At 47.1% G+C, this 16,802-nt stretch overlaps 1 protein-coding gene across 1 annotated transcript; it reads right to left on the bottom strand.

Annotated features, from left to right (window-relative positions):
* Window positions 1–11: 11 nt before the first annotated feature.
* On the bottom strand, window positions 12–10,020 carry LOC114581873 (uncharacterized). Its single transcript, XM_077917006.1, has 2 exons — window positions 8,046–10,020; window positions 12–3,351 (listed from the first exon to the last, which is right to left on the bottom strand). The coding sequence occupies exon 2, from the start codon at window positions 3,349–3,351 to the stop codon at window positions 1,642–1,644; it is 1,710 nt and encodes a 569-aa protein (XP_077773132.1). The 5' UTR covers window positions 8,046–10,020; the 3' UTR covers window positions 12–1,641.
* Window positions 10,021–16,802: the final 6,782 nt, after the last annotated feature.

Genomic DNA, 16,802 nt, shown 5'->3' with positions numbered 1-16,802 from the left:
TACAGATGCTTCAGGTTACAGTCGCTTCAGCTTACAGACTCCGCTAACCCGGAAGTACAGTATTGATATTGAATACAATTAAACAATAGTTTTAAGCATTCATATCCTGGTGATTTGAACCTTTCAAATCTTGCCAATGAAGGTGCAAAAGTGATTTAACAAAAGTTCTTCATCTCAAAGAAAACAAAGGCGGCGTTCAGAACGCTGGAATTAATTGCTCTAATCTCTGCTTGTGGTGTTTATCTTGCATGCAATTAGTTTGCAGGACTCCTGGGCTCTCCTTAATAGAAACTGGTTGTTCATCTGTATGGGTACACAGGAGAAGCCCTGGTCCTGCATTAGGGGCCTAAATCAACCCTGGGGTTGATTTGCCTGCCATCATTACAGGCTGGGGTGGGGCACAGTTTCAGGGTGGCGGTTGTATGTACTTCTTACCTCTTGACTGTGCTTTCAATGAAGTTGTAACTCCTCCCTTTTGCTCAAAGTTGGTTAAAGGCTAATTAAACTAATGAGCGTGCTGTGGTTTAAAAAGAAATGAAATTATCCTTCCCTGTGTATGCATTCATTCTGCTCCTTCATCTGAACTTCGTCCAAATTACATTCCTTTGATTCCAGATCTTAAGGGATTTCTTGAAGTCATTATGGGTAACTTGCTGCAGGGAAATGGCTCAGGAAGCATCTTGTTTTATTCTCTCCTCCCCGCCCCTTTAATTTTATACCACTCTCATCTACCACAAAAATCTCTCTTGACTAATTGGTACTCCCCGTTCGTTGAACCAGCATGAGCTGCCACAAATAAGCACTGCACTGAAATGGTACATTTTAAAACAAAAAAAGGAAAGAAAGTAAAATAAATACATTGCTAGCATTCTTTACCACCAACAGTAGCACAAGAAAATCAAGCAATGTCTAAACTTGGCAAAGATTTTTCCAACAATTTTTCCAGCCCATGAGAGAGGTGCCAGAACTGCTCTCCAGTGTGCTCCGGCTGATAAAACCCCCACTGACCTGGAGAATCTATTGTTTTCTGTATGTAAGAGATTTTATTTTGAACGGAAGAACCTTCAGTCACGTGAGACCCCGCCATCTACAGTCTAAACTTCAGACTGCTGCATGGGCTGCTCCCCAGACACACCTTGACATTCTCAGAGAGAACAAGGCCTGGAATAGGAAAACGGAGACTTTTAAGTGAATGTAGAAGTGACAAAATCCCACACTTTGCAGTTTCAGGGTGGCACGTTGGAATTCACCAGACTGAGGCCGTACTCACACCTTACTTTTAAAGGATTGTGATACCACTAAACAGTCATGGCTTCCCCCAAAGGAATTGTGGGAGCTGTAGTTTGTTAAGGATGCTGAGAGATGGTAGGAGACCCTCCATATTCCCCACTCATAGCTGCAATTTACAGAGCAGATTAACAAGCAATCCCTCTTCACTGGGAACTCTGGGAATCATAGCTTTGGGGTGGGAATGCAAGTCTCCCAACAACCCTTAGCCCCTTCGATAAACTACAGTTCCCAGAATCCTCCTGTGGATTTTTCCTGAGAGGGGACTTCTTCTTGTATGGAGGAACGCTCAGTTCTGATGTGAGCCTGTGATCCAAGGCTTGAGGTGGTTGTCTGGGCCTCTCGCCACCCTTCTCACACCCCCACTTCACGCCCTCTGTTGTCGTCATCCTTCTCCTCCGACTCCTCAGAGCACACTTCTTCGTGGCTTTCCTCTTCCTTCTCCCCGCACATTCTCTGGCAGCTCTCGTTCCAGCACATCCGCAGGTGGAAGTAGCCGGCGCAGGTGATGATGAAAAGGATGGAGGTGAAAACCAGCCCCCACAGCGCCACCCGCTTCTCAGCCCTGCCATTTATGGTGCACTCAATCTGCTGCTGGCACCTGGTAGTTGACGGGGTGCATACCCAATACGCACCCCAGAGCCTGGGCATCTGGAAGATGAAAATGACACAGAGGAAAGAGATCTCCAAGGCAAGGATAAGTCCCACCCAGATATCAAAGAGGGGGACACCACAGATGTTAGTGATCCTGGGCCTCTTCTTCCGCCTAGAAGAAGATTCTCTGTGTGGGTCGTGGTGGTGGGCAGCTTCACACGGCGGGGTCGCATGACATGGCTCAGCCTCGGTGCATGTGCAGGCCGTGTCTCCATGGTAACACAGCATCGGTCCAGCAGCCATGCCTGGTCCGGACATGACCTGTGCCTGACCAATGGGCTTGCAGTGGGAGTCTCCAGCCATCCATGGCTGGTTGCACACATTGCCTCCAAAGTCCCCATCACTCCTGCCTGTGGTGTCAAAGGTTACGTGGCGCTGGCTGTGCAACTTACACCCCTGAGCCGGCCTGCGTTTGATGGCCATGTTTGCTTTGTCATCTACCCAGGGATGGGCAGGGACGTAGCCCATGCTGCCTTCGGTGTCTGACTTGCATTTGGTGGCCGTGCTGTATTTGCCATCATCACGGATACCTTGGCCGATGTATCTTTTAGGTGTGCCCATAGCATACCCATCATTAGCCAAACCACCCGATTCTTGAGGGTTGGCGTATCTCCAATGGAGGGGTTCTCTGTGCTCGTCACCTGACCAAGACCGAGGGGGCATTTTGCCTTTGTAAGGTGAGCCGCTAAGGGAGGCCGAGGTGCTCTTGGTGGCCACGTGGCACTGCTCCTTTTCGCCACAATAGGATGCTGCAGTGGTTTGCCTCATGTGACCTTGATGTGCGGCCATCTTGGTTTGCCTAGTGTCCGTTGGACCGTAGCTCACACTGGGGCCATACCCTTCAGCCATGGGAGCCGCATGCCCCCCGTGCCAATCATCCCAGTGGGTATAGTATGGATGGTGGGCATGGTGGCGATGGTGGGCATGGTCGTGGCCATAGTTCCTAGGGAGACCACGGCGCCCAACGTTGTAGATGGTGGATATGTCGGGGACGCCACTGTGGGATGCTGTGGCAACAATGGCCAAGCCTTCCCCTTTATCCCTATCCTCTTTCTCTCTCCTCCTCTTCTTCTTCTTCTTCTCCTTGGGGGTGGTGAGCCGCAGGAGCCCTACGAGAAGGATCAAGGCGATGAATACCAGCCCCCATGTTGCTGCGATGGAGACGGGAAAATGTTGGTTGTAGCACAGGGCTGTGCAGAAGTCTCGCAACAGGTCGCCTTCGCCCTCGGTGATACTGCAGCTGGTGTCGTCTTTGATCTTGTCCCAGGGACCGTTGGCGAAGAAGATGGCCATGATGCGGAGGCCCAGCAGGAAGTACCATGGGTTCAAGCCCTCGCAGTCGAGTGCACCGGAGAGGGAGGATAGCAATGGTCGAAAGAGATGGATAAGACCGGAGAGGATGATGGACATCTGTGGAGAGACAGGGGTAGGGGTGGGAAAGGGGAGGTTAGGCCTCAGGCAGGAACCTGCATTGGAATTCTACCCAGGGCCAGCACCGGGATTTGGTACCACTGGGCATTAACTGAGGTACACTCCACAACAGAGGCCCCACTGTCGACCCACAGAGCCTTTAGCCCCCTCCTTGCCCTCACTTCTTGTTCACCTGCCCTATGCAAGCAACCACACAAGTGAAGAGAGGAAGTGGCTGTCTATATCGGCCTTGCCTTCTCCTTCTGGGTGTTAGCCACGTTGGGCTCATGGCAAAAAAATGGGGAGCAGGCACTGTGACAGAGAAGATGGACTTGCTCGGGGAGGGGTGCCCACAGAAGGCCTCCTGCCCCCCCCCCAAATCTAGTGAATGTGCTTGCATTATTTGGGGTGAGCCAAACTGGGCTGCGGGGTGAAGGGAAAAAGCACAGAACTCTCTTCCTCAGCTTCCAGGGTGGACATAGGAAGAGCCCCAGCAGATCAGGCCAAAGGCCCATCTAATCCTGCAGCTGTCAGACATCAGGGAATCAGCTTCCTCCCCCATGGCCGTAAATGAGCAGATCAAGCAAAAGGAGTTCTTACCAGTTAGTTTCCTTAATAAACACAGCGAAGAACAAAAGAAAGCGTCTACCCAGAATGGAGGTACTCCCAATTAAGGGTCACTCCCCCCTCCATCCCTATTAATCTACTTCACTCCTACGTCTTGTATTCTGGGCTTGTAGCCTCTGTTCTTTCTGTTCTTACATTTTCTGAGCTCTCCATGACTTTGGAGATGGGTGTGTGTGTGGATACTATCCAAAGACTGTGAATCTGTTAACTCTCTCTCCCCCAATGCTTCTTCTGCTAGCTGTTCCCCATCCAGTATTTCCCAGCTTCTGCTTTCTGAACTATGCCCCTCTGCAAACCACTGTTCTAAATCTATACTGTCCTCCTGCTCCTGGGAAGATTCAGGAGCAGAGCAGGGGGAGGAGGTGGCTCCCACCATTCCTCCTCATTGCAGCCCTCCTCAGCACGGTCCCTGACAGGTGCCTGCTCTCACAGTTGCCACGCAGGACCTGAACGCAACAGCACTTTCCTAATATATCCTCCAACATTCCTCAGATGAAAATGGACATTCCACACTCCCTACCAACTGACCCTGCACAACACCCCCCCCTTTTTTTGTCCCATGCCCCGAAGAGCATTTCCTTTTAGAAGTGATACCACCAAGACACAGCACACACCGTCCTGAGAAAACTGCTTAATCCTGGTTTTATTTTAGTTTATTCTTTGGTATATTTACAAAAAGAAAAAAACACACCAATAAATAAATTTTAGAAAGGGGTGAGATTAGATGCCGATGCACAAAGCATTTTTTATATATTTTTTTTAAAAAATCAAGACTCCTCACAGTCCGCTCCATTCCCCCCTGGCTGTCACGCGGCAGCTTCTCCTCCTCCTCCTCACCTGCTTTCTGAGCTGCCAAAGGAAGGCCGGCAAGCAGTGGCCATGAAGAGGCAACAGGATGCTCCCTTGCACTACCACAGCACCGGCTCATCCTCCTCTCTGAGCTCTGTGCTGGTGGGGCAAATAAGGACATTGCAGTATCAAATCAGAAACCGGGATGGCTTTTGTAATTCCGGGACTGTCCCTGGAAAATCAGGACACTTTGTTTGCAGTTTGTGATTCCCAGGAACTAGTGCTCAGAGGCTTATTGCTGGCTTGTCGTCACTGACAGCCTTATCCTACATGCAACCCAATTTGCGTGTGCGGAGGTTAGATGACTTGCACCAAGCAGGAGTTATGCCACACTTTCCAAAGCATTTCCCCAAAGCTTTCCTGGTTGGAAGAAGTCCAAACATTTGGGAAAGTGGTTTCGTTGTGCAAGACCTCCTGACCAACTGCAACTGGGCAACCTGAACTGGCAGGTATGTGATCGAATCCCAACCGAAAACTGTGGCGGTCTGGAAGTGCCCTGTTTAAGCCTTACCTGCCAGGTTCGCTAACGCCTGGCTTTCTGTCTCCAGTCTTCTGCTCCTTTCCAGAGTGAAACCTCAGTAAACAACCCAGGCTTGGGGAAACCTTTTCTGGAGCATACCAGCCCCGTAATCCTGCAGTGATTCAAGCTTGATAACCTCTGGTCCAGCCAGCACTGGACTTCCCTTGCTCCCCTCTTCTGCAACTTCCATTTCCTATTGACTTTCACGGTCATCCTCTTTGTCCACTCCTTTCTTCATGCCTGTTCCATCATCAGTTTCTTTCCTTCTGTCTCCTTTTCCCTCTTTCTCTGAATTACCCACAGCTAAGGCCAACCTTTCACGAGGTCTTGAGGCCTTGTTCAGGCATTAGTCCCTGCCTTCCTCTGCTCCACTTGAAGCGGGTCACGGCCCAGATTGCAGGGCTACGCCTGTTTACTTCCTTCAACATTAGCATGACAGCTGCTAGCAGAATATTCCTTTGTCAGGCAGATTGCTGGTTTGTAGTCCAGGATGGTTGCTTGATGTTTCATTCATGGGAACTAATAGTTAGGAGATGATCTCTTGACGGTTGGGAATACCTCTCTGAGCACATCCAGACTCTTGAAATTGCTGGATGGGTTTCAGTCACACACTTGCAAACTCAGGTTGTGCAATTTTTGTCGATTCCGAGGCTTTGCTCAGCAGACCCACTTCCCCCCAAAGCTCAGAGTTTTTGTGATAAGCAAAACTATTGAGAAATGCACTGGGAAATGTAGGATGACACTTCCTTTGAAGGAATGTCATCTAACCACTCCACAAGCAAATCAGAATGAATATTCATTAAATAGCTTCTGGCTGCATATACCCTATACATTTAAATAACATGACACCACTCCCCACCTACCAAATAATCCCGGGAGCTGTAGTTTGTGATGGGAGCTAGGATTTGTAGATCTGTGACGGTACAGACTACAATTCCCAGGATTCCTTTGGGGCGCGTGCTTTAAAGATATGGTGTACATGCAGCTGTTGCCTAATCTCCCTGCAAACAAATCAGGATACGTGCTCAGTGAGCAGCTCACCCGGCAGTGCCCTTTGTTTCTGAATGAAAGACGGGAACACAGAGAGGGAGTTGTGTTGGGCTGAGTTGACTGAAGCTTGGGGTACTGGATCTCTCTCTCTCTCTAGAGATCTGATATAGGTACCGGATCTGCTGCCATATAGGTGTGTGTGCTTTCTATGCATATTTCTATGTAAATACATGGAGCAGACCTAAGGCTCCATGTGAATTTAAAGCAGCATCCAGACACCTATGGTTTCCCTCCCGCAAGGACTGTAGGTTCTTAAAGGTGTCCAGAGTTGTTAGGTGACCCCCTACTCCCCCCCTCAGAGGTACAATCCTCAGAGTGGTTTAACAGTCAATCCCTCTTCCCAAGGAGCTCTGGCAAATGTAGAGGTGTGAAGGGAATACGGTTCTCCTAACAATTCTCAACACCCTTAACAAAGTACACTTCCCAGTATTCTTTGGGGAAAGCCATGACAGTTTAAAGTGGTATGATATTGCTTTAAATGTCTAGTGCGGGTGCCAATGCCTCTGTGGCCCCCTCCTATCAACAGGAAGCAAGACGTGGTAGAACAGTCTCTGGAAGTTTCCTTCTCTCTTACGTTTCTTTGGTGGGACAATTTCACAGCCCCCATATTCCTTCCTTCTGACTTGCCTCTCCTCACATGTTTTCACTCATCTAATCCCAACAGTGGAATCTTTCAGCCACTAACATATTGTTATGGGTTTCTAGGTGCCAGGCTCCCCTAATTCCCTGGGTCCAGTAGGTGTTAGAATTCAGTCAAGGCTTGGAGAGCTAAACTGGATGCTAGACTGCTAAACCTTGGACCCAGCTGACAATGTCCAGGAGATCACCTGGGAGATGAGCCATTAGGAGGAAAGGTAATGGTCCTTTAAGAAAGCCAAGGAGAGGGGGCTCTGTGCCAGACTCAGCTGAGAGTCAAGTTAGAAGATAAAGCCGGTGTTTGAAGCAGAGACTTGAGAGTTGTCTGTGATGTGACCTAGAGTGATGTGCATGTTGATAAAGCCAACAAGCTGGAGAGAGGGTCGGAGCATATGGCTCCCCCCGAAGAATCCTGGGAACTGTACTTGGCCACTCACAGAACTGCAACTCCCAGCACCATAACAAACTGCAGTTCCCAGGAATCTCCTAGCAGTGCTTGAGCTATAACATAGAACACAACTACTTTATAAGATGACCACCCCGCTGCCAGCTGCACTGGGCTTTGGTTAAAACTCTGCTTCTCTCCCCTTCCAGCAAACATGGGGCCAATGCATTCCAAAATTCTACTTTACACTAATGTGGCGTCTTGTCTTATGTTTGCTTATTTTTGTGAGATTTTTCTTTTAGTACTATTGGGTTTTTTTAAATGCTTTGATTTCTAATCCGCCTTCATTTTAAACAATCAGTTAATAAATGCGATGGAATTCTCCTAAGCTGTGAACTGCTGCCTTCAAGGCTCTCTCATCCTCTGGTGCCTTCCTACCACACGACGTATTGTCCCGAGGTTCTGAGTTTTCTTGCACGAAGTGACTTAACCTGCCATGGAGTCGCCCTCTTCGCAAGTTACTTCTTTCGTTTTATTTCTCAGAAAACAAAACCATTGGGCCACATTAGCTTCTTGTCCCTGTTAGCCAATAAATGTACGTACCCCTGTTCACTCTCCTCTCCATACCTGATAACTTGGCTACGTGGGTTTCCCCTTCTTCTTTCATCCGTCCTGCTTTGGAGTCCAGACCCTCTGGCCAAACCACAGCTGATCCTGAGTCCTGCAGTGTATATCCTAGTTTGTAGGCAGCAAAACAACCCGCCAGTCAGACCGAGAGCACAGGTGAAGACACCGACAACGTGTGGCAGGGCCCGACAATATATTGAGTCACTCCCTGCTCACTTGGATTCCTGCCCTGGCCAGGCAGCCTCACTTCTGCTGCCAAGAAATTCCACAACCGCCCACAGGGCATCTTGGGCTGCTGTGGCAAAACAAAGGCTCGTCCCGATCATTAGTGTGATTAATGCTTCTGCACAGAGGAGACCGCATCCGAGGATATTTTGCAAAGGTTCCTGTTGCATACACAGAGAAAACCCCGAGACTCTGCCCCTAAAACCGCAAATGCGGGAAAAGCTGACAGCTCCCGATTTTCCAAACGATAATGGGAAAGAACCATCCGTCTCCCAGATTATCTAATTTCCTCTGACTCCCGCGCAAACCCGCCTCTTTTGCAAACTTAGAATGCCAGTGACAATGAGAGCCATTTGCAGGCTGTTTCAAAGCACCAAACACCTTCCTCATGTTAGGACCAATGCTTTTTTTAGGTGGTTCACCACACGTACCCTCCCACATTCCTCGGATGAAAATAGAGAGATTTCTCACTCCCCACCAACTGACCCTCAACCCATTTTTTTTGTCCCCCAACTGCGGAGCACTTCCTGTCAGAAGAAGGGCGAGTGCCGCCACCACTATGCCAATGGAACACAGCCCACATACCCTCCATCGTCCTGAGAAAACCCCTAAATCCAGTTTATATTTTATGCTATTCTTTGGTAGATTTACAAAAAGGAAAACACACACCAATAACTAAATGTTAGAAATGGGCAAGATTAGGTTTCCAGCTACATCACAAGTCAATGGCGGTAACTCCTCGCTGCCCTCCGCGGGCAGTGAGGAGGTTCAGGCAGGGGAAAGCCAGGATTTATGATGCAAAAGTCCTGGCAATGTTCCCCAGTGGGGTCTGGGGAGCTCACTGCATCCCGCTGCAACACTCAAGCCTGTGTCTGTCATGGGCCAGGAGTCGGCTTCACCTGCTGAGCAGCAGCCTGAAGGAGCAGAAGGCGAAGTGACTCCGCCTGCTGCTGATCAGCCTTCTTGCTCCTGAGGAGAACCAGCTGGCTCCAGCTTTTTAAAGCAGAGTTTCCAGCCTCGGTCAGTTGCTGGAAACATTTGTTGTTCCTGACCAGACCTTGCTGCTTCTTACTTCTCATGACCATAGACCCTCGGCTTTTTTGACCCCCGTATTGTCTGACTACATGAACTGAGATGCTCCTGACCTTGGGAAAGGACTGGACCTTGTTTGCGGACTCTGCCTCCAGGCAAGTTCCCCTCTGAGACTTGGCTGGTTGGCTGGCTTCCCCCTCCACTGAGCTCCCCTCACACAGAGAGCCAGTGTGGTGTAGTGGTTAAGAGCAGTAGACTCGTAATCTGGTGAACCGGGTTCGCTTCCCCACTCCTCCACATGCAGCTGCTGGGTGACCTTGGGCTAGTCACACTTCTTTGAAGTCTCTCAGCCCCACTCACCTCACAGAGTGTTTATTGTGGGGGAGGAAGGGAAAGGAGAATGTTAGCCGCTTTGAGACTCCTTCGGGTTGTGATAAAGCGGGATATCAAATCCAAACTCTTCTTCTTCTTCTCTGCCATGGCTGGCAGAACAGGACTATGACAGTGTCTGCCAACTTGAAAGGCAGAGTGGGTGCGACCTGGGAGTGTGTCCCTGCCATGGATGAGCCTCTGTCTCAGGCATGATTTGTGGTTGGTTCCTCAATAATTTGGACAATTGGCATTAATCAAGAGGTGCTCCTGGACCGACAAGGTTTTACTATGCCTTCCTCATTCGACCAAGGTTGAATGCAATTTCTTTAAAATTATTCCTGGACTGCACTAGGAGTGCTGTTGAAGGAATGGAGTGGGGGGGGGGGGAATGAACAGATGCGGTGAATGAAGCCAAATTTGAGAAACGATATTGTTTTTAACTGTGCGCCGAGGAAGAACTCCAAAGTGGAACTTTAATGGCGGAGTTTGGATATGCACTCTGAATTTATGGCTGCAGCTCGTACGCTAGTCTGTAAACAGCGGAAGGAATGGAATGTGACCTTGTACCATCCATATAAACACTGCAACGAACCGAACAATGGAAGATAGTAATTAACTCTCCCAGCACACGAGGTCCGGAACAACAATGAAATGGATTATTTATAAGATGTAACGGAGGTGTTGTTTGTAAGGTGGAAAAAGCGGCCAGCTGGAAGAACGGTTTAACGGCAAGTGAAGGGTGTCAACTGGACTCTAAATAAAAAATGATTCGACTATGCGAGGAAATGATGATGATCGTTTGGAACAGGGATGGGAAAACTCATTTTTAAGAAACTATATTAAATTCATTTGGTTTGATTAGTAATAATTTGAGAAAATAAGAAAAATATTTTTTTGGGGGGGGAGGAGAAACGAAATGGGCAAGATTAGATGGGGGCTCACAAAGCATTTTATGTATTAAAAAAACAAGATTTTGCTCCTCATTTCTTCCCACCCAGGGCGACCCTGACCTCTGCCTGCCCCTCAGTGCCACAGGCCCATGGGGGGGGGGCTTGGCGGCCACAGCCTCCCCTCCTCCTCCCCCGCTCTCCAGCAGCCGCTATGAGCTGCTCAAGGGAGGATGCAGAGGCCATGGAGAGGCAATGGGATGGTCCCTTGCTGCTGTCACCACTCATGACAACCACTGGCTCATCCTCCTCCCTGAGCTTGGCGGTGGCAGCTCTGGCGAGGGAAATCGGGACATTCTGGGATCAAATCAGAAGCCGGAGCAGCCTTCATAATTCTGGGATTGTCCCTGGGGAATTGGGACACTTTGAAGGTTCAGGCACCCATGCTTCACAGCAATGCCTATCTCCCTCAATTTTGCCAAAGAAGCCTGTTTCTCCTTGCCCAACAGTAGGGCTGGGCCTGTCGATCATCATAGTGTCCCATTGTCTTTTCTATGCCAGCAGCTACTTGGGACTTGCTTCAGGTTTCAGGGGGCTTTGGGCAAAGTGATTTTGGGCGGATCCCTCCTCCATTGGTAGACTCTGGTAGCCTTTACCCGACAGCTGAAGGTGGCAACAGTGTTCTGGGTTGCTTTGCAGAGGGCCCTCCAAACCCTCCAATGAAAAGAGGGACGTCCTACCATACCCTAGGAACACTTGGAGGGTCTGTAGTTTTTTAAGTGTTGCTCAGAACTCTGTGAGGGGCAAACTACAGTGCCCATAATTCTTTGAGGGAAAGAGTGTCTCTCAAATTTGCTTTAAAGGTATAGTGGGTATGCATCTCCATCAGAGGTAATGGAGGCAGGCAGACACAAAGGGCAGGACCTTTTTGGTGGTGACACCAAAAGTATAGAATGGGGGGACTGCATCAACACCCATCTCTTCCCACAATGTTGAAAACTTGCTTATTTAAGCAGGCCTTGAGGGTGGTTCCAGACAGGGACTTAATGTTGGAAGTGGATCATTCAGATATCAGAAACAGGTTGTTAGGATCAGTTTTTTTTGTTTTTGTTTTTAAAGAATCTCTGCAGAGGAATTTGAATTAAACAGGGGGATGGAAAATCAGGCTAACATTTTATGACATCATGAGGCAGCTGCAAAAATTGTACATGAATGAGGAGCACTGATCCCATAAATGAACACTCGCCTGGAAGCACACCAAACCCACCTGAGGGATGAGGGAGCCTGTGGTTCTCCAGGTGTTGTTGGACTCCAACTCCCATCAGCCTCTGCTAGCATGGCCAATAGTCAGAGATGATGGGAGTTGTAGTCCAACAAAAACATCTGATGAACCACAGGTCCCCCCCCCCCCCCCCGGTTTAGGGAGATCCCTGTCCTGTGGAACCTTTTTAATCCGTTTTTAATTATGCTGTTGCTATTTGGCAAGACTGTTTCTTTTCGTCTCACATTTTTATTTTTCATACTCATCGGCTGCTGCGGTTGTTAATGTTCTTGAACACCGTGCAAATTAAGTAGATAAAAGTCTTTGTCTCCAGTGGTGAGAGGAAAGCACTTTATTAAACTGGTGTTCAAAGGCCTGCCGCTTCTAGTGCTGCAGGTAAGTTATATAGGCCACCCTGACTACTAGAGATTGTTATATCATTCCCTGTGAATTTGCCTAATCCCCATGTAGAGGCTGTCCCAAGCCGACAGCCATCATCACATCTTGTGGTAGGGAGTGTGCGGTGTGGGAAAAGAGCATTTCAACTCACCTTTATTGGATCATCCAGGAGTCTAGTATTATGAGAGAGGAAGAAAAACTTCTCTGCATCGATTTCCTCTCTATACCATGTTTATTCACACAATCGACCACACTATGCATAACTTCAAACACCTCTGTCATGTCCCCTCTTGCCGTTTTAAAACTCCCTTTTCTCATAGATCCCAACCTCCATTTTGATTGCTTTCTTCCTGCACCTTTTCCACCAACAGTATATTTTTCGAGGCAGGGCGACCAGAACAGCACCCGGTATTCCAAGTACAGTTGCACCATAGATTTGTACACTCATTCTGGCAGATTTATTTTTAATCCCTTGGCTGATGATTCCTGACATGGAACCCACCCATTTCACAGTTGCTGCACACTGAGTCAATGTTTTGGTTGAGATATTCATCATGACCTGAACATCCCTTTCCTGATCTGTCACTGTCAGTGATGGATATGTGGAGTTAGGCTTCCTACACTGCCCCACATGCATGACTTAACACTAGATACAGTGGTACCTCGGGTTACATACGCTTCAGGTTACATACGCTTCAGGTTACAGACTCCACTAGCCCAGAAATAGTACCTTGGGTTAAGAACTTTGCTTCAGGATGAGAACAGAAATCGGGCTCCGGCGGCACGGCATCAGCAGGAGGCCCCATTAGCTAAAGTGGTGCTTCAGGTTAAGAACAGTTTCAGGTTAAGAATGGAACTCCGGAACGAATTAAGTACTTAACCTGAGGTACCACTGTATTTGATTCAGTTTGTATTTAAAGGTGAACTTTCACAAGCCACGCTTGCCAAAACCATACATGGACCAACAAACAGCCACCCTTCAAAATGTGCAACGTTCTGAATTTTGCAATACAGTTCCCCAGCCAAGTCGTGTGTGCAAAATGCATACATTTGGGCAATTTTTACTTTAAAATGCATATATTAGCTGTGCCAGATTAAACCCTGTGGAGGTTCCTAGGCAGCTGAAATCTCAGGTCCCCCCTTGTGCATCAATCTAGTGGGATAACATTGAACTAAGAAAGCTTGGTTTTAGTTTTCCTTCTTTCTTTCTTTCTTTCTTTCTTTCTTTCTTTCTTTCTTTCTTTCTTTCTTTTGCAAATAAATTGTTATTGTTTTCAACATGTAATTCTTTTTCCAACAATCCTCATTGTCACATTATAATCCCTTTGACTCTGCAGAGTCCTGACTTCTCTCCCTCCCGACTGCTGGTATATACATCACATACTTTTTGCGTATATTATTGTCATAACTCTACTGTTTTACATTGGAGGTGTTATTCCAGTCCTGCTAGTGTCTTAATATTTTTGTTGTTCTCCTTTATATATTCAATAAATTTATTCCAATTGTTATTGTATCTCTGGTCCTCTTGGTCCCGGATCCTTCCTGTCAATTTGGCAAGTTCCGCAAAATCTATCATCTTCACCTGCCACTCCTGGAGGGTTGATAAATCTTGTGTTTTCCATCTTTGGGCCAGTAAAGTTCTTGCGGTGGCTGTGGCGTACATGAACAAGTTCTGGTCTTCTATTTTAATTTCTTTTTCCACCAGACCTAGCAAAAATGTCTCTGGTCTTTTAGGAAAAGTATACTTAAATATCTTTCTAAGTTCATTATAGATTAACTCCCAGAATCTTTTTACCTTGCCACAAGTCCACCACAAATGAAAGTAATCTCCGTCTATTTCCTTACATTTCCAACATTTTCTGTCTCTTTTCCTATACATTTTAGCTAATTTTATTGGCGTCAAATGTCATCTATACATCATTTTTAATACATTCTCCTTTAAAGCCATACATCCTGTAAATCTCAAACCAATATTCCATAATTTTATCCATGCTTCCAGCTCAATATTGGGCACAACAACAAGGTTTTAGTTTTCTTTCAAGATCAAATCAATATTATTTTGATCCGCTGTTGTGGAGAACCCAAAAGGCCCATAGGCTGGTGCCTACTCTGCCTATTTGGTAATCTGGTCCTGTGCATTAGTGAAAACAACATAACATGCATTAAGGAACTCCCTGTCCCCCAAAATGTGTATATTAAGGTGAAATTTCCTGAGCTTTATGAAGACTTTTTTTAAAAAAAAACACCAAAGTAATATTGAAATGTGCAGAACTGAACTTAAGGTTTTCAAAATGAAAAACTGAAACCAACAGGTTTCCCCCATCCCTGCTTCACACTTTTTTACACTGAACCACATTTGTAATTTTTATGCCTGTTCCTCTAGTCTGGGGGAGAATCCTTCTGGACTTCTTCATTGTTACATTTTGCTTTTACTATTGTGTCATCGGCATCCTTGGCTGTCTCGCTGCTCACTCCTGTTTGCAGTTCATGGATGAGCAAGTTCAAAAGTTCTGGTCCCAAAATAGTAGTCCTTCGCAGGGACGGGGAGCACATCTTTCATCCGCCCATTGCGAGAACTGTTTAGTCTCTCTGCTTCCAGATGACCTGTTTATTGAGCATTTGCCCTGATTTGTTTGCTGGGAGAGTAGACAAAGTTGCATCGAGCAAAAGCCGTCTCACTCTTTCTAGTGCATTTCCTTATCACTTTCCTCGTCGCAAAACATAGAGGAGGCAGGGGAAGCAATTTTCTTGTTCAAGAGCTTCCGATCGATCTGAATTTGCCACTTTGTGAATGAATCCCTCATGAAAATCGCAACAGTCTGCAATCTTCCCCTGCACTTTAATTGGTTATCAACTGATAAATAGGCCCCTCCTCTTATCCCACTGTGAAGTTGGCACAGTTGTCCTTTAGCGAAGGACTACATCGAAAGCTTTTTGAAAGTCAAAATACATGCTGTCTTATCAGATCACTCCAATCACATGCTTATTTATTCTCAAAAACATTTAGTGAAACAGGACTTACCCTTCCCATGGCGATCCTTCTTCAGCGAGTCTTATTTTCTTCTGTAGGCTGGAATAATGTCACCGATAATAATGCTTTCTGCCAGCTTTTCCAGAACAGGTGTCAAGCCAGGTAGCCTGCAGTTTCATGGCTCTCCCCGAACCCCTTGTGTTTAAGATGGTTTCCCATCGGCTACTTCCCATTCATCAGCTACGGAGCTTCAGTTCCGCCATCTGGAAATGCTGAGGAACAATTTTTTTATGCATACAAAGCTGTGGCTCATCAACTAATCCCAGCCGCTGCATCCCCTGCAGCAAGGGAGACGAGGACATCCTAGGTTAAATAAGATGAAGACTAGGACATCCTAGGTTAAATAACATGAAGATGCAGGAACAGGATGCACGAAGCACCGGCCCTTCCTGTCCCATCCGCATCTATGCCACATCTTACATTAAGATTATGTTTTTCTTAATGGAAGAGGCAAAGGATGGTTAAATGTATGTTACATTATTTTTAAAGCTTACCCCGCCTTTGCCCTCAACATAGCCTCCCGGGCAGTTTGCATGCTGTGCATCGTTCATCAACAAGAATAAACAAGGAGAGCTGCCCTTAGCAACAGCTTAAGCAAGGCTTAATGCTGAGCACCATTGTGATGAGCAGGTATTGGCTAGCATTAAAAGTCCAGGCAAACAGGATGGACTGGCATCTGTAGTATAGGTAATACGTCAGCAGGCAAATGCAGTAGCTCTTTTGGGACTCTGTTCCACAACAGTTGAAAAGGCCCCCTCTTCCTATTAGTCGTTTTCCTAATTTCTGAAGGTGGAGGCATCTAGACTAGGGCTTCAGACGTATATCTCAGTTGATGGGCAAGCTCATCTGAGGCAACATGGTCCTCCTGTAGAGCTATGGTCTATCTGAGGCGATTCATGCCCCCATTGCTGTTGCTATTTCAGTTTATTACCCATACTACGCCATCAGGTCCCAGGTTGGGTTACAACAATGTAAAATCCTATAGAGAAAACAATTAAAACAAGTTACAGTCATAGGAATAGGGTAGGTCCTGAAAATGCCTATCTCAGGCCAGGGACAAAGGGTGTGTCTTCAGCATAAGGTGGAAACTATGTAGTGAAGGTGCCAGGCACACTTTTTGGGGGAAGAACGACCAAGGAGTTGCCATGGAGATTGCCCTCTCCCAGGTTGCCACTCCCCCCAATATTTCTGAGGGGAATTACCAAGAGAGCCCCCTCTGCCACTCTTAACAGCTGGGAAAGTCTGTAGCGAAGGAGGATGTCTTTCAGATATTCAGGCCACAAGTTGTTTATGGCTTTAAGCTCCTGTGTGAGCTTCTTGAACTGGGCCCGGAAATGAACTGGCAACTAATGCAGCTGTTTTAAAACAGGGGTAATAAAGGGAACCTCAGCCATCTGAAGTTTCAACTAGTATTGATTTGAATCAAGAATGTTCTTAGAAATAGGAGCCTCCCACATATAACCTCATACCCTCCGACATGCTGCAAAGGAAAACTGGGACATTTGTTTTTCAGGGCCACGCTCCCATGTGAGTCACAGGACTTACATGAG

The sequence above is a fragment of the Podarcis muralis genome, chromosome 13 (assembly GCF_964188315.1).
Source record: "Podarcis muralis chromosome 13, rPodMur119.hap1.1, whole genome shotgun sequence".
In the NCBI taxonomy this organism is placed as follows: Eukaryota; Metazoa; Chordata; class Lepidosauria; order Squamata; family Lacertidae; genus Podarcis; species Podarcis muralis.
The sequence above is the reverse complement of the archived record's forward strand: the minus strand, read 5'-3'. Positions and strand labels throughout refer to the sequence as shown.

What these genes read in the sequence shown, in the direction of transcription:
- LOC114581873 (XM_077917006.1), bottom strand. Translation starts at nt 3,351, where the DNA reads ATGTCCATCATCCTCTCCGGTCTTATCCATCTCTTTCGACCATTGCTA.